At 42.8% G+C, this 21,946-nt stretch overlaps 1 protein-coding gene across 4 annotated transcripts in view; it reads right to left on the reverse strand.

Annotated features, from left to right (window-relative positions):
• The window catches only part of GADL1 (glutamate decarboxylase like 1), a 260,588-nt gene that overhangs the window by 114,516 nt on the left and 124,126 nt on the right, over nt 1-21,946 (reverse strand). For all 4 annotated transcript variants that reach the window (XM_030205926.1, XM_030205918.1, XM_030205934.1 and 1 more), the window contains exon 12: nt 10,351-10,550. In XM_030205926.1, the coding sequence (XP_030061786.1) occupies nt 10,351-10,550 (200 nt within the window). The remainder of the gene's footprint in view (nt 1-10,350; nt 10,551-21,946) is intronic.

A 21,946-nucleotide genomic window follows, 5' to 3' on the forward strand; every position in this document is an offset into this window, starting at 1 on the left:
AAGCCCAATGCAGGCTTACCACTCTCTAAAAAGGAATTATCACCAGGATTTCCGCAACAGCCCGGCGGTATTTACCACCCCCAGCGCACTGTCATATCCAGCGCTACAAAATTATTTTTATTTTTGTTGCGCTGGTGTGTACCCAGTGGTAATCAGGCAGTGCTGTGTGCTGCCCAGTTACCGCAGGGTTAGCGTGGAAGCCCTTGAGGTGGCGATAAGGGTTCCCCCCCCCCCCCTCGAAATGGCTGTGCAGCAAGTGCTTCACTTGCCACATGGCTATTTCCTGAAAAAAAACTACTTTTTACCTGCTGCAGTAAAAGGGGGCCTCAGTGCTTGCGAAAAAACACATGCTGACACCAGCGCAGGCCCCCTTTTGCCATAACTTGTTAAAAGAGGCCCTTAGTTTTTAAGCTACATAATTGAAATATGGAGAAAAAAGGCAAAGGGCTAGGAATAACTGGGATAGACAGGAGTAGTGGGAGGAGGTAAACATTAATACCATGAGTTTATTTGAGAAGAGTGCTTATTTCCTTAAAGGCTAGACTGAAGAAGTGAGTTTTCAATAGACTTCGGAATAACAAATAATCATCGGTGCATTTGATGGTTTTAGATAAGGAGCTCCAAATTTTAGTACCTTGATATGAAAAGTTAGTTTGTTTTGTAGGTTACTTTTTTACAATTCGGGAAATATAGGATAAAATATTCTCTAGATGATATAGAGGCATTACATGAGGGTAATTCAATGAGGTTGTTCACGTATATTGGGGCCAAACCATACAAAATTTTGTGAATGGAGGTACATAGCTTGAATGATATTCTATCTTTTATTGGCAGCCAATGCAAATCATACAGAAGGTAAAATTAGTTCTTACCTGATAATTTTCTTTCCATTAGTCCCAACAGATCAATCCAGAGACTTGTGGATAATGTCCCTCTACCAGCAGGGGAGATAGAGAGAATTTCAGAGGTTTACTATATGTGGTCATGTGCAGACACCTTAACTTCAGTATTGTCGATACCAAAGCAGTGGAAGACAAAAGAGGAAGTCCTCTCCTGCCTGCATAAAGTCCATGTAGGCTCCTCAACCACTCCTGCGGGAGGGTAACAGGTTTCCTTTATGTTTTGATTTGTTTTGCCTTTTGTTTGTTGTTGTTGTAGCCAAAAATCAAATGAATGAATCTGATGAAACTGAGGCAACTAGAAGAAAACACTAAATCCAGAACAACAAAGGGTGGGCCTCTGGATTGATCTGTTGGGACTAATGGAAAGAAACTTATCAGGTAAGAACTAATTTAACCTTCCATAGCATCCCACAGATCAATCCAGAGACTTGTAGGATGTACCAAAGCAGTCCTCAAGTGGGGCGGGGTACTACAACCTCAGCAGACTGGAGCAATGATCCACAGGCCACGGTTACATGTGCTGCCACGTTAAATCTGGAATGCCTAGCGCTGCCACGCCAAGCCTGCAAAGCCTGGCAAGGGAAGGACAGCAGATCAAGTGGGAGATACTACTACTACTACTTGACATTTCTAAAGCGCTACTAGGGTTACGCAGCGCTGTACAATTTAACATAGAAGGACAGTCCCTGCTCAAGGAGCTTACAATCTAAAGGACAATGTACAGTCAGTCAAATAGGGGCAGTCAAATTGGGGCAGTCTAGATTTACTGAAAGGTAAATGGTTAGGTGCCGAAAGCAACATTGAAGAGGTGGGCTTTGAGCAAAGATTTGAAGATGGGTAGGGAGGGGCTTGGCATAAGAGCTCAGGAAGTTTATTCCAAGCATAGGGTGAGGCGAGGCAGAATGAGCGGAGCCTGGAGTTGGCGGTGGTGGAGAAGGGTACTGAGAGGAGGGATTTGTCCTGTGAGCGGGGGTTACGGGCGGGAACGTAAGGGGAAATGAGGGTAGAGAGGTAATGAGGGGCTGCAGACTGAGTGCATTTGTAGATAAGAAGGAGAAGCAAAAGCCAACCACGGCAGGACAGAGGACCAAATGGCCGAACTACGAAGGGCAGCCATGGAAGCCACACAGGACACGGAAAAGGAAGTCAACTGCGCTCTGGAAGAAAGCGCTGCCATCCGCAATGGGAGAGACTGTCCCATACAGAGGCCAGCTGAAGAAATTGCCTCTCCCAGCCAACAGCCACTGCAGCTCTTGAAGCCAGATCCCCTTTCTTGTGACCAGCCAGAGGACAACATGAGAGTATGTCGGGAGGCATTTCTGCTCAGCAGGTCAGGAATCTAATGATCCTACTGCAGTGTGGGTGTTTCATAAGGATTTGCCACCTTCCTATATACCTAAGGCTCTCCAGGTTCTGAATATGTCTGCTTCTGATCCTGCCACCGCTACATCTGCTAATCTTAAAACGGTGAGCACTAGAAGACCGCTACAGTCTTTAGCAGTGCATAAGGCTATGTAGGAAGTCACAGCTACTCCTCTTCAGCTTCATACTGACACCTATTCTACAAAAGGTCTGCTCCTCCTGACGTCAAAACCGCTATGCCCACATCTGCCAATCTAAAAGCGGCGAGCCTTCTTATGGTACCTTCCTATGGTCCTGAGCAAAGCAAGAAGCAAAGAGTTGACCAACGGAACTCGTTGGTCACTTCCAAATAGTATAGGAGTATATGGTGAACATCCAAGAAGCGGGAAGAGAAAAAGGTGGAATAGGATGGAAGGCAGAAACTACCGTATGCAGAAAAGACAGGACTGTGCACCCAGAAATCCAGAGGATCTCAAACGGATGAAATCGGGAGTTCTGAGAACCTGCCTGGACTGGATTGCTGAAGAAAACTAGGCTGCCCAAGATGATAGCCCTGGGGGCTCATTTTCAAAGCATTTAGACTTACAAAGTTCCATAGGTTCCTAGGTAACTTTGTAAGTCTAAGTGCTTTGAAAATACAGCTCCTGGTGTCGTAAAGATAAGGGCAAGCCTGACCCGACCAAAAAGAACTTGTAGACATGTTCTCAGGAAGACGCTGAGTCTATAAATTACCCAGGTCTTCCACCAACTTCATGGAGTCTTCAAACAATAACTGCCCTGAAAAGTGAGCTGAACTAGCCATTGTTAGAAGCTGCATTCACCACCCAGCAGCTCAACCACATGAAATGACAGGCTGTGACCGCCAAAAACGTCTGTTTATTTGGCACCGAAAACAAATCATAGAAGAAAACTGGCAATTAAGCTGGCCTCGACTCTACATCTGGCAAGTGAGGAGGCGGTCAACTGTCTACCTTCTGGAAGGGATCCAAAATCTGTTGCCACCAGCTACAGCACACCCTAGCAGCCCACAAGCTGCAGATAGCCACCTCCAGGGAGAGAGAACTGAAATATTAGCAGAAAGCTGTGTTGAAATCACCCATTGAGACTAAATTGGCTTGAAGGGAACCAAAGAGATGGGGACCAAAGCAGTGAAGGAACCCCTGAAGTGGTCTGATACGGTCTCAGGCCCATGGGGGAATGTCCAAGAAAGAGAACCTTGTGCCCATAACTTGAACATATTCCCATATCCTGGACCTGGTAGGGAAAGTAAAACCTGATTTGGGTTGGCACCTGTTGCTGAGGAGCAAAAAAAAAGGACTTCCCAAGCCTATATGGAACAGCACTCCCTGATAAGCAAAGATTTGTGAGGGAAACAGCTGACTCTTGGTGACACTGATTACCAATCCTGAAGACGAGTAGCTATCTTGAAATAGCAAGAATCTCTTGATAGAGAGAGCCACAAATCAGCCAGTCACGAGGTACGGATGAACCTGCAATCCATCCTCACAAAGGAAAGCTGCCACTTCCACCATGACCTTGCAAAAATGTCCTCGGCAACATAGAAAGGCTGAATGACATGGTCATAAATCAATAAGATCCCTCTGCAGCAAGGAGCACTGGGAATATGAAGTAAGTTTCCTTGAGGTCCAGGGAGGCTAGAAACTCTCCCCACCAGACAGAACTATTACACACTGTAAGGTTCCCATTGTGAAAAGTTGAACCGTAAACACCCTAGACTCTTAATCACTTAGTGATGCACAGGCATCTCTACCAGAAGACTTTCAGATAGTCAGTACTTTCCAAGCTGCAGCTTAAGGCTCTCGCTGACACAGAACAGCTGCAGGGGACTAATAGATCTCCAACCTCACCCCTGGAAAGTTGCGGGAGACTCAAAACTGTGGGAGACCCGAGGACTCCCACAGGAGTCTGCAAACCGCCCCAGGCCTCCTTCCTCAGAAGCCCTTAAATACCAAATATGAAGAAACTGGGGCTTCAGCATTGCCATGTGGAGTGGCAAGAAAGATGGCGCCCTCAAGCACGCACGTATACCCAAGAAAACCACTGCCCTGCGCCCACCAAAATGAACTGGGAGGGAAGGAGCACACCGCTCCACGGAGTTGGGCTGTACAGTGGATCTCCAGCATGGGAAACTGCTACAGCCCAGTGGCTCCCACACTGGGAGCCGCTTTTGCTCTGCCCCACAGGCGCAGATAGGATAATGACTACTCAACCCCTCGGAGAACCACAAACCCCAATCAGGAAAAGAGGAGGGGTTGCTGGGGGAGGAAGGGAGGGACCTGGCACCACCAGGTGTGCACCCAAGCTCAAGACCGGGACACCCCAAAAGTTGACTAGACCCAGGGGACCAGGCCAGGAGCCAATCAATCCAGAGCTGCACAGATATGACATCCACCTGCTAGATAGAGAGAATACTGAAGTTCAGCTGACTGCACATGACCACATATAGTAAACCTCTGAAGTTCTCTCTATCTCCACCTGCTGGTAGAGGGCCATAACCCACAAGTCTCTGGATTGATCTGTGGGACGCTACGGAAGGGTGGTTGCTTTGGTGAAGCATGGTAGTCTGAATATGAGACGTGCAACAGTGTTTTGAGCGGTTTGTAGTTTTTAGAGGAGACCCCCTTTAAGTCCTGTGTAAATAGCATTGCAGTAATTGAACTAGGGTACGGAAGACTGATTTTGCAAAGAATGGTCTTAGTCTCCTCAATTTCAATAATGAATTGAAGACACTTGAGACCTTTGGAAATTTGGATATCCAGAGTGAGGAATTGGTCAATTGTGACTCCTAAGATTTTCATAGTTGAGTCAAGGGGATATCTGATGTTCTCAATGGCGAATAATTTAAGATTTATAGCGTGGTGATTATTTGTAACTATAAGAATTTAGTTTTATCAGTGTTGAGTTTTAATTTGAGACTGGATTCCCAAGATTCCATTAGAGAGATACCTAATCTGATGATATGAGTAATTTAATTTATTTCTTTAGTGCATGGAATACAGATGGAAACATCGCCTGCATAAATGAATGCTGGGAGGCCATTTTTCTCCAGTAAATTGCCTAATGGAATCAACATGATGTTAAATAGTATGGGGGACAATGGAGAGCCCTGGGGCACTCTACAAACAGGGGACCATGCTGATGAAATTGTACCTGATTGTTTCACTTGGTATGATCTAGACCTCAGGATGCCTGAGAACCATTTTAACACAGCTCCACAGATTCAGTAATGGTCAAGGATGTTTAGAAGGATATTATGATCAACAGTGTCAAAGGCATTGGACATATCAAATTGGAGTATTAATATTTTATTACCAAAGCTAAGCTCTGTATACTGCCTTGGATGAATGTCTTGATAAAGGCAGTAAATAAATTCCAGTAAATAAATAAATTTTGTGGCAAAGCAAAACAGCATATCAACCTTCTAGCTCCATCCCTCCATTAAAGCATGGTGGTAGCAACATTATATTGCAGGTCTTTGTACTGCTGGGAACAGGAAAGAGTAAGGGAAAGACAGATGGTAAAAGTACAGACTAGCATAGACCTGGGGTTGAGGAGATTTACCTGTCAGCATGGCAATGACCCTACACACAAAACAGAAGCTACAACGGAGCAATTCAGCAAAAAGAAAATGACTCTTACGGTGTACATAGGCCAAAACGTTTTGGTTTTCCTTTTTCTTTCCCATTTTTTTCCTTCCTGATCTTTGATCTGTTTTTTTTTTTTTGTTTGTTTGCTTGTTTTATGTTGATGGCACACATTAGTTTTAAAACACTTTATTAGGTCCAATAAGATATATGTTTGGTATTCACAAGATATTAAGTGGAAGTAGTTTGTTAGTGTTTTGATGGTTTATTGTGCCCCACTTCCTTCCCTGGATTTGCTTTAGTCAAAACATTTGTTAACATGCACTAGAACTTGTTAAACTCACAATTTAAACGTAAGTAGTTTGATTCATAGGTTAACATGCATTAAATTGATTTTGTACACCCTATAATTTTAAGGTGAATTAAATAACTGAATGTACATCTCATGAATGTCCTAAAGTTGCCCAGGCAAAACCCAGACGTGGCCAGACTGCAACTTGTAACCGATCCCTAGCCAGCCTCTAAAAGCTTGATCTATTCTGCCAAAAGGAAAACTGCACCATCATGCAATGGAAAACGCTTATCTTAAAATGACTCACAGCTGTTAGGAATCACTCACAGATCTGGCTTCCACAAAGTACTGAATAAAGGGGTGTGAATAATTTTCTAAAATTCCCATTCTTAATCACTTCCTGAACAGTTTTATTTATTCATACCGAAAGTATATCATCCATCGTGTAGATCAGTGAAACAAATTCCCACTTTAAAAACTTATTCTTTATACAGAGTAGAATATGAAATATGTACAAACAAGCTGAATAACCACATTAAGTTTTGAAAAACACACACTCCATTAGCAATGCAGTGAGGAACAATCCTTCAGCAACATGCGAAAATTGCTTATCACAAGTTAATATATCTCATAATGTGCTGCAAAGTTGTGAATGCCCACCTGCAAAACACTGATTTCTGTTATTTCTTCTTCATGAGTTAAGGCATCAAGAGTTCTCCCACCTCTACTAAATTCAATATAGAAGAATCTCCAAAGCAACATTCCCTAAAAAAAACCACCAGTATCATGTGCACTCTGCCTTTAATCCTAAAGCACCAACCACGGTTTTATGGGTAGGCATTTATCGCACTGCAGTACATTATGAGAAGCACTGGAATGTGCTGTGTTTGAAACTTAGTGGGGAATTCATCAAGGAGCAGTAAAAGATCATCTTTTAAAGCACCTTGATTTCCCTTGGGATTCATCAACCTGCAGGATATCAACATGTTGCTGAATACTGTTTTAAAGGAATCACGAAAACTGATTGTGAGCTACTTTGCAGGTGGCATTATTTCAGTGGCCCAGGAGCATCAGGCTGCAAAGCTACTACTACTACTACTTATCATTTCTATAGTGCTACTAGACGTACGCAGCGCTGTGCAGAAAACATGTAAGATACAGTCCCTGCTTGACAGAGCTTACAATCTAATCAAGACAAACAGGACAAATAAGTAATTCCCTTATCCCTTAAGGTGGGAATGACGCCCCCTGGATCAGCAGAGCAGGGTCCCCCCCTGACTGAAACTCTCCCTACCAGGTCAAGCCCCACCCTCTACCCCACCTATCACAAAGTCCAAGCTTCCCTCCAACCCTCCTTCACCCCATCCCTGATCTAACATGAGCGATCCTGAACATTCTTGTAGTCATACTGGCCTTTGATGCCCAATTTTTAGCTTTGTAAGAAACTATGTATTGAGATGGTTACTGTTATGGTTATATTTTATTTGATATGAAAATATTTGTTAATTACAAAAGATCAGTCCAGACAAATGGGTAGTGACCACCCGCCTGCTGGTGGAGATAGAAAACTCTAATGAGTTATGCTTCATAAGCTCCTGTGCTTAGCAACCAAGCCAGTATTCGATAACAAAGCAGTGAAAGAGTGACTTCCAGAGAAACAAAAACTCCAGCCTCCAGATAGAAAAAAGAACTATGAAATAAAGGGCAAAGCTCCTGCCTTAGAAATAACAGAACCAGAACAATACAGACACCTGAAATTACGTAGAAACCGTAAAAACCAAAACCATCACAGAAGGGCAGGCTCTGGACTGATCCTTTGGGAGTAAAAGAACGAAAAATTATCAGGTAATTAATTAATTTTTCCTTCCATTATATCCCAAGGATCAGTCCAGACAAATGGGATGTACAAAAGTAATCCTTAAGTGAGGAGAGACTGTGATATCCCTGCAGCGAGAACTGTGGCCCTGAGGAAGCATCTGCTCAAGCAGACACATCCAAATGGTAATGCTTAACAAAGAAATGAGAAGAAGAGCACATCGCTGACCGACAACGAAACTGCCCTAGACTCTGCCAAAGAAGTCGCCAAAGACCTGGTAGAATTAGCTTTGACATGAATGGGAGCAGACCTACCCCTTAGAACGTAAAGCTGAAGAAATAGCCTCCTTAAGCCATTGAACCACTGTCACTTTGGAGGTGGCAAACCCTTCCAAGGTCCCGCAAAGATGACAAAAATATTCAGACTGCCTTAAATCATTGGTAACTTTAAGGACGCACTTCATATTCAACAGTTGCAGGGAAGTATATTCTGCAGAATAGACCTCCCTGGAAGAAGAAGGAAGAAACACAGTCTGATTGACATGAAAAGGCAAAAAGGATGGAACCTCCTGAGTCAGAAAAGCAGAGAACGGGATCTCTGGTCCCTATCTCCCTCTATCTGTCACATTTGTGGTGGAAACTGTGAGCGCTAAAACTCACTGTACCCACATATAGGTGCCCCCTTCACCCATAAGGGCTATTGTGTATGGCTGTGGGCAGTGGGTTTTGGGTGGGTTTTGGGGGGGCTCAGCAGACAAGATATGAGACTAATGGCGAGATGTGTACCTGGGAGCATGTTTTTGAAGTCTACTAGGGTGCCCCTTTTATCTTCTGGGATGCCTGGGAGAACCGGTCTACTAAAAATGCTGGCCCCTCCTACATCCCAATGGCTTGATTTTCTACATTTTTCACTTGGATGTTTTTGTTTTGAAAATGAACCAAAAAACAAAATGTCCAAAGCACAAACCCTTGTTATATTTTCTAAAACAAAAGATCGACGTTTTTCTTTTTGGAAAACTTCTTTGTTATTCAAATTTTGGATGTTTTTTGCAAAACGTCTAAAGTCGAACTTAGACGTCATATTGAAAATGCTACTCCATGGCTACCAATGTGGCAATTGATTCGTTCTGATGATCCCATTTTTTGATATAGGTTCCAGGCTACTACTGTTTGTCATTAGGCAGGACAGCTCCAAATTATTATATTGAAATTGTTCTGAACAGTTTTGGAATGAAATAAGTTAGAGACAAATAACAGTAAGGCAGTTCTTTATGTGGGGCACAATATTCCCTTTCTTGATCAACTGGCACATTTACAAAACTGCTGCCCTTTTTTTTATAATTTAGATTTTTAAAGTCAGATTAAGGGGCTCATTTTCAAAATAGAAAAACATCCAAAAAAGCGGCACAAAGTGGCAGATAGATGATTTTGGGGTTTTTTTTGCCAAAATGTCCAAATCGCTATTTTCAAAACCCATTTTGAGACTTTTTCTATGCAGTTTGTCTGCAGTGCATCCAAATCACAAGGGGGCATGTGGGGGCGGGGTTTGAGCAGTCCGAAAACTTGGGCTTTTTCTGACATAATGAAAAAGCAAAAACGTCCAGGGCTAAAACTTAGACGTTTTGGTCTAGACCTGTTTCAATCACGACTAGTCATAAAAAAGTGCCCTAAATGACCAGATGGCTACTGGAGGAATAAAGGAATGACCTCCCCTTACTCCCCATTGGTCACTGACCCCCTCTGAACCCCCAAAGATGTTATGGCTAGTCCTATTAGAGCAGCAAGCAGGTCCCTGGAGTAGCCTAGTGTTCGATGAAGTGAACTATAGAGAAGGGGAACCCAGGCCCATTTCCCACTCTACCTGTTACACGTGTGGTGGAAAATGTGAGGCCTCCAAAACCCATCAAAAATCTATTGTACCTACATAGATGTGACACCTGCAGGCTTAAGGGCTACTGTAATGGTGTACAATTGGGTACAGTTGGTTTTTGGTGGGTTTGGGAGGGCTCATCATAGAATATAAAGGATGCCTCACTGCTCTGCAGAGAAGTCTGTGTGGCCAGTTTACTAAGAATGCTCCCCCCCCCACATACATCCCAATGGCTTGTTTTTGTGCGTTTTTCTCTTGGACTTTTTTTTCCCAAAAATGCTCACAAAAGAAAAACGTACTGAGTACAAAGGCCCAATATTCAGACTGTGGGAGATGGATAGCCGGTTATATCACATTTAGATGTCATATCAAAAATGCCCCTCAACATATAATGAAATATAACTTCAAAAACATCAGGCTTTCCAACAGCTAGCCTCTGCCATACTCGCTGAACCTGCAATCAATCAAGTGTCAAGCAGAGAGTATTGACATTAGGTACTCTACCTGGACAATGCAAGGGCGCGGTCTACCCTTTCTGCTAGGCCTCTAGTCCCTAGTGCTTTCCACATCAGCCAAAATTTGAAGGCATCAGCCCGCCTGCTGCACTGGATAGACTTGTCACCTGTATCGTATTTGACATCATAGAACTTGTCCTGCTGGAAGAGGTATGTGGCCTGAGCAGAGTGACATCTTTTCAGCAGATCCTGATAGGAAAAAAAAAGTCAGAGGTACAGTTTTTGATATTTGTTATATGTTATTTTATGTAAAGATAACAGCATAATCCTTTCATGCCTTCAAAGCTATCTGCAGCACCATTTTAGATAAGTTCTGGATGTTGAAATATAGATACTGTAGTAAAAATATGCCAAGCCTATGATATATTTTAGATTACTAGGGCTCTACATGTAAACGTATAGTAGTACATCTTCACTCCCCTACCACAGTGTCTAAAAATTGTCAACATCATATAGGATGTAAACATCAATCTCACAAAATGCTGCCATGGTAAACATGGATATCCAGAATATTCTAAAAGGGTGCCTAGGACACAGAAACCAGCTCCACATGGTAAACACATGCATGCCCTGCCCTTATACATGTAGTAATTAGCATCTGAGAGATCCCCTTGCCATGATATCTGCCTTTCTAGTACCTGCATGGAAAAATCTCTAGCAGGGTTCCAGGGGCAGCACTAAACATGTAGCACTATATGAATAACAGCACTAGATGTACAGCACTATAAGAGTTATCCATATAGGCTCTGGCTGCAGCGGGAAATGTCTAGGTACACGTGGCACATAGACAGCCCCTGCTGGCAATGACCAGGGCAGCCATGTTCCCTTGGGCCACCTCACACAATCATCCCCATTTTAGGAAGGGTGTAGGAAGTCAGAATTGAGATGTTCAAGTCTGGATGTCTCCAGTTTCAGTAGCATTTTAGAACAGTAGAGGCTGTTCTGAAATACAGAGAAATGAACCTTTATGCACCAAGTGCAGGCAGCATAAACATCCATTTCAGAAAAATAAACATATAGAAAAGGTACCAGTTATTTTTGAAATCTTCGAAACATAACCAGTTATGATTCTGATGCTGTCAGAATGATCATTTTCCCTTTCTAGTTTGGATTTGAGTGGGACAAAAACACTGAAGGATTAAGGCTGCAGCCTCACAATCCCTCCCGTGGAGTTCTGCTCAACAGCAGCTGTTTCCTAAATTCTAAGTGTGGTCTGTAGTAAGTGTGACTCTCCTTCTGAAATGGGGATTAAATGTCTATGGACTTGCCATGCCCTTGTTTCACCCAAAACACACTCAGACTACACCCCAGTTGCCATTTGCACGCACTTGGGGGTTTTGATGTGCATATCCCGGCTTTATAAAATGGGGACAGACGCATGTTTATATGCTGGTTTATGTATATTCAAACTTAGGGGGTTGTTTACTAAAGCTTAGCTCGAGTTATCCGCAACAGGGTCCATAAGAATAAAATGGGCCCTGCTGCAGATAACTCAAGCTCAGCTTTAGTAAACAGGGGGGTTAATAAGGTGTGTCAAATGAGGGTCGAAATATTTTAGGACCGATCACAAAAAATGTTCACCTTTAATTTCTTACATGCTGCCTCTGGAGACCTCACAGTCTAAGTTCGCAGAGAATGCCAAGTTACCCAGTTCCAGGCTGGAGATTTCTAACCACTCCATCCTGGTGCATTGTGGAACTTACAGCGCTGATTTCAATGGGCAGGGTCAGGCACTACTAATTCCACGCTGCTTTGGAATGTATGTCCAAAATCAGGACTGGCCCAAACTCTCCAGCCTCTAACTGGGTAACCTGGCATCTCTGAGTTTGCACCTGAGGCAATGGAAGGTTATGTGACTTGCCCAAAATCACAGGGAGCTGCGGTGGGATTTGAGCCAGGCTTCCCTGGTTCTCAGCCTGCCGCACCTAACAGCATCAGCACAGAATTCAACCTGATCTCCCACTGATACTTTAAACATTTCTACAGAGAGAAATATAAATGCAGTGTGGCAAATAATGATCTTATTTTCAGTCTAAAATATTCAGTTTCAGCCTCTGCATCATGACCTTGCAAACATGACAATTTATGTGATGAGTTATGCTCCACATGACTGTGCATGCTAACGACACTTAAGAAAATAATAGCAAACATCTTTAATGATTACAGCGATGTGCCATAGTATATGCTCAATTATTTTGTTTTCTTTTCCATACTACTCTCTGCTGTAATAGTTTATCTGCGAAACTGGTCTCCGAGTTATTTGTACCAACTGTGCGAATGGGAGATAGTTTGTAATACGTTCATTCTCTGACTCCAGCTTTTTGTAGCAACAGACTATGCAATGCAATTTCAATCACTACAATAAAGCATACTGCATGAATAAATAGAGAACATGAGTAATGTGCGATATATATGGAGTGTTCAAAACTAATTTAAAATCAGGCTTATCACTTGTGTGTGAAACCAATCTCCATCAAAACTATGCAAGTATTATTAAAGAGTCTGAAATATCTTGAGTGCAAGGAGGATAAGTCCTCAGTAGATCAACTATTGAAATCAAGAATTTTTGTTTGTATCTGGAGATCAAAATAGAGTGCTATTCAGCACCTGAACTGTTGAGCGATATCTTCACAGGTCTAAAAAAACCTCCTCCTTCCACAAATTTCAATTTAGTTTATCTGTACCCTTTATCTATATTCATCAATCAAGACTGTTTTTGAGAACACAGAACTTATCTGGCTTCATCAGGAGCTATGCCAATGCGTCCGCCACAAAGTCCTGTTTAATCCAAGCCTTAACGAAACAAAGGCACTATGTTGAGCAGGATCAATGAGATAAGTCGCTATGCTTTAGGGCCTCTTTTACAAAGCAGTTCTACTGATTCTCAGTGCGGCAAATGAGAGGAAGCCCATTCAATTCCTATGGGCTTCCTCTCATTTGCCGCGCAGGAATCACTAGCATGGCTTTGCAAAAGAAGCCCTTAGTCTACAAATGAAAACAATATGTTCTCAAAAGCAGTCTTGATTGATGAATATAGATAAAGAATACAGATAAACTGTTTAAATTAAATTGAAATTTGTGGAAAGAGGAGGGTTTTTTAAGACCTGTGAAGATATTGCTCAGCAGTTCAAGTGCTGAATGGCACATTATTTTGATCTCAAGATACAAACAAAAATTCTTGATTTTGATCATTAAGCTGAGGTCTTTTCCTCCTTCCATTAAAGATATTTCAGACTCTTTATCAACACTTGCATAGTTTTGATAGAGATATATATGGAGTGTTACAGTTCAGCGGTATTCCTGAATTGGGACAAACTTTCTACAGAAAAGCACTGAGGTGCAATTGGTAGGTCACTTGTCTACTGAACCCACAACTTGAGTTCAAATTCTGCAGTGGGATTTCTGTCAGAAGGCTGGCCTCTGGCCACTTCAGCCATCCATCCACTTTAGTTTGGTAAATGGGTACCCTGCTTTAGCCATGGGGTAAATTTGATTGGGAAAGACCAGTGGCTTACCTACTTTGGATGCCACATAGGGCAGAGCATACACACCCCCACCCCCCCCCTTGGGTGGAGTACACCTTCCTCTCAGCAAAGGGGTACACAGAGCAGTCATGCAGCTGTCAGCTCTGCTGGTCCCCTGCCCTCTCTGACGTCAACTTCCTGTTCCGTGGCAAGGAACTGGCAGAATCAACAGCCATGCAAGTGCTTGGTGCACCCCCTTCCTGCCTGCACCTGGAGCAGACCACCCCCACCATCCTACCATTGGTACGCTAGAGGTGAAGACAATGGCAACCCAACCTGCTAATAGTCTGCCAAGAAATTGTCATATAAGTGGTGGCCCCTGTGTCATTCACAACTTTTCCATATATGCAAGCAGGGTGGGTTGCCATTGCCTTCCCCGATCATTTTTACCCCCTGGCTTAAGCTGGGTTTTTTACCTTTACCTACAGAAAGATACAAATCAGTAGCACACAGCACCTCTGTATAAAGATGTATAACAAGTACATTTTATATTCTACAATAAATATTCTTCTTTGGGAAAGAGAACATTCACTGTAGGCTTTAATGTCAAATCTTTTATGCAAATGTTCAAAATCACACCAGATTTAAGCAATGACTAGATCTCATGAAAGTAATGCAGAACCAATGGGAGAATTTCTGTAGCAAATCAAGATCTGCATTTCTTTACTAAAGAGAGTAAAATTGGGTAGTTATTGCAGGTTAATTGTCATAAATAATGTGCAGTTACTCTACAGACTCTGCATTAACTGCTGGGTGTGCACCCAGCTTCTTCCCATACAGTTAATGGAGAGACAACAAGAGAACTGCACTGCGGATAATGCATGCAATTAACACCTTCTATTGAGGTGGTGTCCTCTGAGTTATGTGGTGCATTAACAGTTGATGTGTGGTAACTACCTCCATATTAACTATAACAGGAGTGAGCATCTTCGGTCCTGGAAGGCCATAACCCAGTCGGGTTTTCAGGATTTCTCCAATGAACATGCATGAGGTCTATTTCCATGCACTGCCTCTATTGTATGCAAATAGATCTCATGCATATTTATTGGAGAAATTATAAAAACCCGACTGGGTTGTGGCCCTGGAGGACAGAGGTTGCCCACCCCTGAACTATTAGGTGCAGTCCCCCCATTCCCTGCCCTCTTCCACATTTGGTAGGTAACAGAGGAATTAGCATAAACTGTCATGACAGAATAAGCTAATTCCCACATCACTTGCAGAGCCCACTTTAGTAAACAGAGCCCAAAGTTAAGGTATTGATTACAGCAAGCTTTTTTTTGTTTTTGGATAGTTTTTTTTTTTTTTTTCAATTCACTTGTCTATTATTATTTGTAAAGAAATTAAAGAAAAGATTGAACAATTAAAAAAACAAAAAGACTCCCAGCAAAATTAAGCCATGTATTAATGGTCTGATAATCTCAGGGAGGAAAATAATGCAGCTTGCGAGGCTGACCACAAGTTGCATTATTCATTTACTGCAGGAGTTACTAACCTGCAGTACTGTTAGTGGCTCCTGCAGTAAATTAAGCAGTGGTAAAATACAATATTTTACTACAGCTTACTAACTAACTCCCTCAGTCTTTATCTCAGCTTTATCAGACACTTGTATTTCTTAGTCTATAGTGCTCTAACTAGCCTATTAAGCTACTGTCCATGCATCTGGAACCAGAACATTTGCCTCCAACCTAGCCTATTGGGAAAAGTGTGCCCTGTTGCTGAAATGGTGCACCCTCTTTCCATATAGAGTGCACTATTGGCAACTTATACAATGACAAAATGGCCAAACATTTGGCAACAATGGGGACCAGATATAACCAGTTGCAATAGCTGCATTTACAGATGTGCACACCTGCTGACAGGGAGCTGGGCTGTACCTGCCCCTGCACCCTCTGCTCATTTCATATGGCAGCAACACTTGCCTTTATTTTGTTTCATTTATAAGGACAGTGCTGGCATGAGTACATGGAGATACACAAATATGAGTATCACTTTTTAAAACATGCCCTTTGGGCCCTATCTTCCAAAAAAGCTTTTTTTTTTTTTTTTTGCAAAAAGACCCCCCTGGGCCTCATAGCAATTATCCTATGTTTTGCTTACATGCTTTGTTGTAATACATTTCTTTTAACAGTGCTTTTAGTCCCAAGCAGACTGTTTACACAATAGCACACTATTCATTTGGTTTCCTTGTCCTCAAGGGGTCAAGTTTTCCTATTTGGAAAAAGAAGAAACCAGGCACACAGAGCCCTATGAAATCTGCACTGCAGAAATCAAACACCAGCCCCGCTATTTGCTTGTTATTTTTGATCAAAATGAAATGTATCCATAGTGCACAAACACACACATCTGCTAGAGTAATTCTATTCCTGATACTACTGAAACTTTTTGGCCAAGGTAAAGTACACATAGTGCCATGAGTATCTCATGTGCTGTACTAAAATATATTTGTATCGCTGCTTTTCCTAAGAAGGCATTTTACTTTATGTAAGTAACCCGAAAGCAGGACCCGATGTGGCAGTACTCTTTTTTTCCCCACCCAAGTCCTTATGCTGTTATGTGGCTAGCAATCAGACCCAGACATGCAATGATGTTCCAGACGTCAGTCTATCCATCTGCAATAAAAGGGGTTTTTATTTTTTAATGTGTGTGGAGTTCTGTTATAGCCAGAGGGGCAGGGGCATAGCCAGACACCCAATTTTGGGTGGGCCTGGACACAAAATGGGTGGGCAGAAGAACTCCGACCTGTCCAACAATTGATTTGATCTCTCCCTCTCTCTCTCTCTCTCTCTCTCTCTCTCTCTCGCCTGCATGCCATATGGTCTCGCAAACAATCCCCCTCCCCCGCATACCTTTTAAGTAGCAGATTTTCACCGGCAGCAAGCAGCAACTAATACACACTACTCATGTTGGCCCCACAGCCTTCCCTCTGATGCAACTTCCTGTTTCTGCATAGGCAGGAATACATTAGAGGGAAGGCTGTGGGGCCAGTGCGAACAGTATGTATCAGTCGCTGCTTGCGAAGATCTGCTATTTACAAGGTATGCAGGAGGGTCAGTTGTTGGGAATTTTTGGCTGGTGGGGCTTGGGTATCCCTGCCAGCCACATCACAGTTGTGCTGCTACTGGGTGGGCCTGGGACCACCCAGGCCCACCCTTGGCTACGCCACTGCAGAGGGGTCCTTTTACTAAGCTGCAGTAAGCACTAACACATGCTTACTGTAGCTTAAAATAGCATGCCATGGGGCATGCTGAGGCATCCCACGGTAAGTTGCAAATGTGCGTGCACTACCCATACACTATTTATTTGCGATTTACTACACCACACACATCTGACTAGCAGGGCTAGGTGGTTTGCAGTCTAACGAAAAAAACTGGAAAAAAGAAAGAACTACAACAATGAATGGCGTAAGTCTAGTAACGCTTTAGAAATGAAATGATAAGTAGTATCAACATAATTCACACAAATGGGATACAACAAAAAGAGAACAGGAGCTGCTGAGTCGAATGCCAGATCTATGTAATAAAACTAAGAAGGGTAGGCCTGTCGAAAAAGCCATGCTTTCACTTCAGATTTAAACCGTTTAAGGGAAAGTTCACCACAAATAGTTAGTGGTGGGGAATTCCATAGGTAGGGAGCCGTAAAAAATTATGCAGAATGTCTCAGACTCATACTGTGCAAGCCTAGGTCCAGGGACGATGGTCATTAAGGGGCCCTTTTACTAAGCTGTGCTAAAAGAAGCCATGTGCTGTGATTAGCACGTGAGTTTCTCCATGCACTGAGGCCACTTTTATTGCAGCTGTAAAATGGCCGCATTTCCATTTTTTAAATTAATGGCCATGTGCTAATTTTCTAGTTAGCGCATGGCCATTAGTGCATGAGAGAATCCACAAACGTGGAGAACTCAACGAAATCCCACGGATTGTCACAATACAACAAAGCAGTGGGTAAAAAACCAGGAGTTCCAGAGTGAAGATGAACCAAACTTTATTAATCACTATATTGACTCGGCACAACGTTGTGTTTCGGCCAAAGGGCCTACATCAGGAGTCTACAAATAAAAACAATATATAAACAATATATAAAAGAATATAACACTAAAAACAAATGATAATACATATATAATCTGAAAACTGTGCAAATATCAAAAGAGAAAATAAAGAACAAAACAGCTAGAGCATTCATATAACATGAAGCATAATAATAGTAAATTAAATCTAAAACATAGTAAATGTGAAGCATATGTTTTAGGTTTAATTTACTATTATTATGCTTCATGTTATATGAATGCGCTTGCTGTTTTGTTCTTTATATTAGCTTTTCACTTTAAAATCACATCACATTTGCATAGCATTTAAATTTTAAATTTTATATTTGTTATATATGTTTTAAGCTTTATTTACTTTCAAGATGTTCATGTTTCATGACATTTGAATGCTCTAGCTGTTTTGTTCTTTATTTTCTCATTTGATATTTGCACAGTTTTCAGATTATATATGTATTATCATTTGTTTTTAGTGTTATATTCTTTTATATTTTGTTTATATATTGTTTTTATTTGTAGACTCCTGATGTAGGCCCTTTAGCCGAAACACAACGTTGTGTCGAGTCAATATACTGATTAATAAAGTTTGGTTCATCTTCACTCTGGAACTCCTGGTTTTTTACCCACTGCTTTGTTGCATTAGTGCATGAGCCATTACGACACCTATTTAGTAGGTGCAAAGGGCTCACGTGCTAACCATGTGCTAATCGGTTGGTGTGCAGCAATGTAGCTATGGTGACCGATTAGCACTGGGCACTCTTACTCTCTGCCCCCTCTCCAAACACGCTGATACCTGAACTACCGCCAGCTGCTTGAGTGTGCCCCATGGTAGTGCATTTTGGTGTGCAGGAGGAACATGTTAGTGCCTACCACCACTTAGTAAAAGGACCCCTAAATGACCTAAGTATATGAGAAGGGGTATATGGAATAGTTAGGGAATGTAAATATAACAGAATGTCTGTCCTAAAGGCTTTAAATGTGAAAAGGAGAATTTTGAATTGAACACAAAACTCAATAGGGAACCTATGGTAACATGAGCGAGGGTGGGCCAAGGGGCTTGGTAAGACAAGCCACACAGAATCAGCAAGTTACCATGAAAAACAAATAATATTTATTAAAGATAGAAGCTCCTGTTCACTTCACTGGAAAGGAGGAATCAATATTCATCTAGTTCTGTAAATATAACAGTCTCCTCGGGTGGCTTGCTCCTGCAAGGTCACAGCATACATGAATGTCTTTCGCTCAGCAGCAGTTCTTACTGGTCTCTGGCCTGGTCCCTGGATCCAGAGATTCCAGCACTGTCTCTAGCAGGCAAACAAAGCTGGCCTGCAGCTGACCAGGTCTGACAGGTCTGGCTTTTTGTTTTTGACAGTACGGACCTGTCAAACAAATGCGGGAGGATTGTGTAAGTATATCACTTTCCCCTGATAACCAACGCTAATAACATGCCTAAATTTGCATGGTTTTAGTATTGATCATTACAGAGTTAACTCCCTGTACTATTCTGGTGCTATTTTTACAGCGCTGCTTCAGAACAGCTTGGGGAATTAAACATCGGGTCCTAAGTTATTACCAAGATTTCACACCCAAATGGCACAACACAATTCTTAAGAATGCACAAGCTAATGTAATTAAAAAAAAAAAAAAAGAAACCTCCTTTATGGCACTGGCAATTGCTGTTGCATATAAATTGTTACTAGGAAGAACAAAACCCAGCACAATAAATAAGGGAAAACAATGTTCCAATAACACCCTATCAAACCCTAAAACCAATAATCCAGACTTGCATATGCATCCAATATAGCCCAACCCACCATCCCCAAGCATACGCTATTGTCTGCTCCAGAAGGTGTTTGCATGGTGTTTCTTCTCTCTGATCATGACATGCCTGCTAAATAGGAGGCCTAAACTAAATGGGTAGTGCTGATGTGGTGACTATACTATCCATACACAGTATAGCCTTGATTATCTGACATAAACGGGACCGAGCCGTTGTCGGATAAATGAAAAGTCAGATAATATGGAAAACAATGGTAACCCCTTAAAAATGAATGGAAAAGATAATTCATGCATAAAGAACAGGCATAGGGTATCTGTATTTAAAATACAGTATTGTTTATTAACACTAACTAGCAGCGTGTGAAGCTGTAAAATAGGAAGAGAACCTGCAACACTTCTTAACGCTAAGGTAAAATTAGTTCTTACCTGATAGTTTTCTTTCCATTAGTCCCATCAGATCAATCCAGAGACTTGTGGGTTTTGTCCCTCAACCAGCAGGTGGAGATAGAGAGAACTCCGAAGTTCACCACAAGTGGGCATGTGCAGCCAGCTGAACTTCAGTATGAACGATACCAAAGCAGTAATAGAACATCATCCTGGAAAATACCATACTCTCCTGCCTCTCCAAGAGAAGCTTGTGTTTTGAGGGAAAACCCTCCAAAGCTGCCAATTAACCAAAGAACTCTTCTTTTTTTTTTTTTAACCACTAGATTAACAGAGGAACGTGAACAGAACCAACAAACCCAACACGAACGATCACAGAATAGTCGAAACTGAATCCCAGGGAGGGCCTCTGGATTGATCTGATGGGTCTAATGTAAAGAAAATTATCAGGTAAGAACTAATTTTACCTTCCATTGCGTCCTCAGATCAATCCAGAGACTTGTGGGATGTACCAAAGCAGTCCTCAAGTAGGGCAGGACCGAACTCCTCCGGAAGCCAACACAGAGGCACCGACGCGCCGCAACATCTAGCCGGTAATACTTGGAAAAGGTGTGCACCGGCGCCCAAGTAGTTGCTGTACAAATGTCTTCCAATGGCACAAGCCGGTACTCTGCAAAGGAAGTGGCTTGAGCTCTAGTCGAGTGTGCGTGAACCTGCAGAGGAGGCGACTTTCCCGAGGACAGGTAAGCCGAAGCAATCGCCTCCCGAAGACACCTGGCGACCGTGGCTTTGGAGGCCATTTCCCCCTTCTTAAGCCCAGCAAAAAGCACAAAAAGGTGATCTGACCGACGGAAAGAATTAGTAGCCTCTAAATAGTGAATCAGAATCCGTCTGACATCCAAACACCGTAACCCCCAAAAATCATTAGGGTAATCCTCCTGCCTGAAGGCTAGTAAAACTACCTCCTGGTTAACGTGAAAACGAGTCACCACCTTCGGCAGAAAGGAAAGAACCGTCCAAATTGACACTCCTGCTTCCGAAAAACGAAGAAATGGATCTCTGAACAACAGAGCCTGAAGCTCTGACACTCTTCTAGCAGAAGCCATCGCCACCAGAAACACTGTCTTCAAAGTAAGATCCTTCAAGGACGTTTTACCCAGGGGCTCAAAAGTAGGACACTGCAAGGCTCGCAGCACCAGGTTCAAATTCCATTCCAGCAAAACCGCAGCCCGAGGAGGTCTAACATGGTTGACGCCCCGGAGAAAACAAACCACGTCTGGATGAGAAGCCAACAAGTGACTGCAGACATGGCCTCAGAAACAGGACAAGGCCGCCACTTGGACCTTTAGAGAGCTCAAGGAGAGTGCCTTATCTAGTCCCTCTTGCAAGAAGGCCAAGATAGATGCGGGCGGAGCTGACTCCGCCGATATCCCTGACAATGAACACCAAGAGACAAACATTTGCCAGACTCTTGCGTAAGCGGTAATGTGGAACGCTTGAGCACCTGCAGCATGGTAACAATTACAGACTCAGGATAGCCTTTTCGCCTGAGACAAGTCCTTTCAATAGCCAAGCCGTAAGCCCAAAGGGGGCGGGATCCTTCATGACCACCAGTCCCTGAATCAAAAGATCGGGGATTTTTGACAAGGGCAACGGATCATCTATCAGCAGACGAACTAGATCTGCGTACCAAGGATGCCTGGGCCAATCCGGGGCCACCAAAATTACCGCTCCTGGATGACGTGCAATCCTGACAATCACCCATCCAATCATGGGCAACGGAGGAAAAACGTACAGCATGTCCAGCGGCCACTACTGCAGTAGTGCATCTACACCCTCGGATCCGAACTCCCTGCCCC

Source organism: Microcaecilia unicolor, chromosome 1 (assembly GCF_901765095.1).
Source record: "Microcaecilia unicolor chromosome 1, aMicUni1.1, whole genome shotgun sequence".
Lineage (NCBI taxonomy): Eukaryota > Metazoa > Chordata > Amphibia > Gymnophiona > Siphonopidae > Microcaecilia > Microcaecilia unicolor.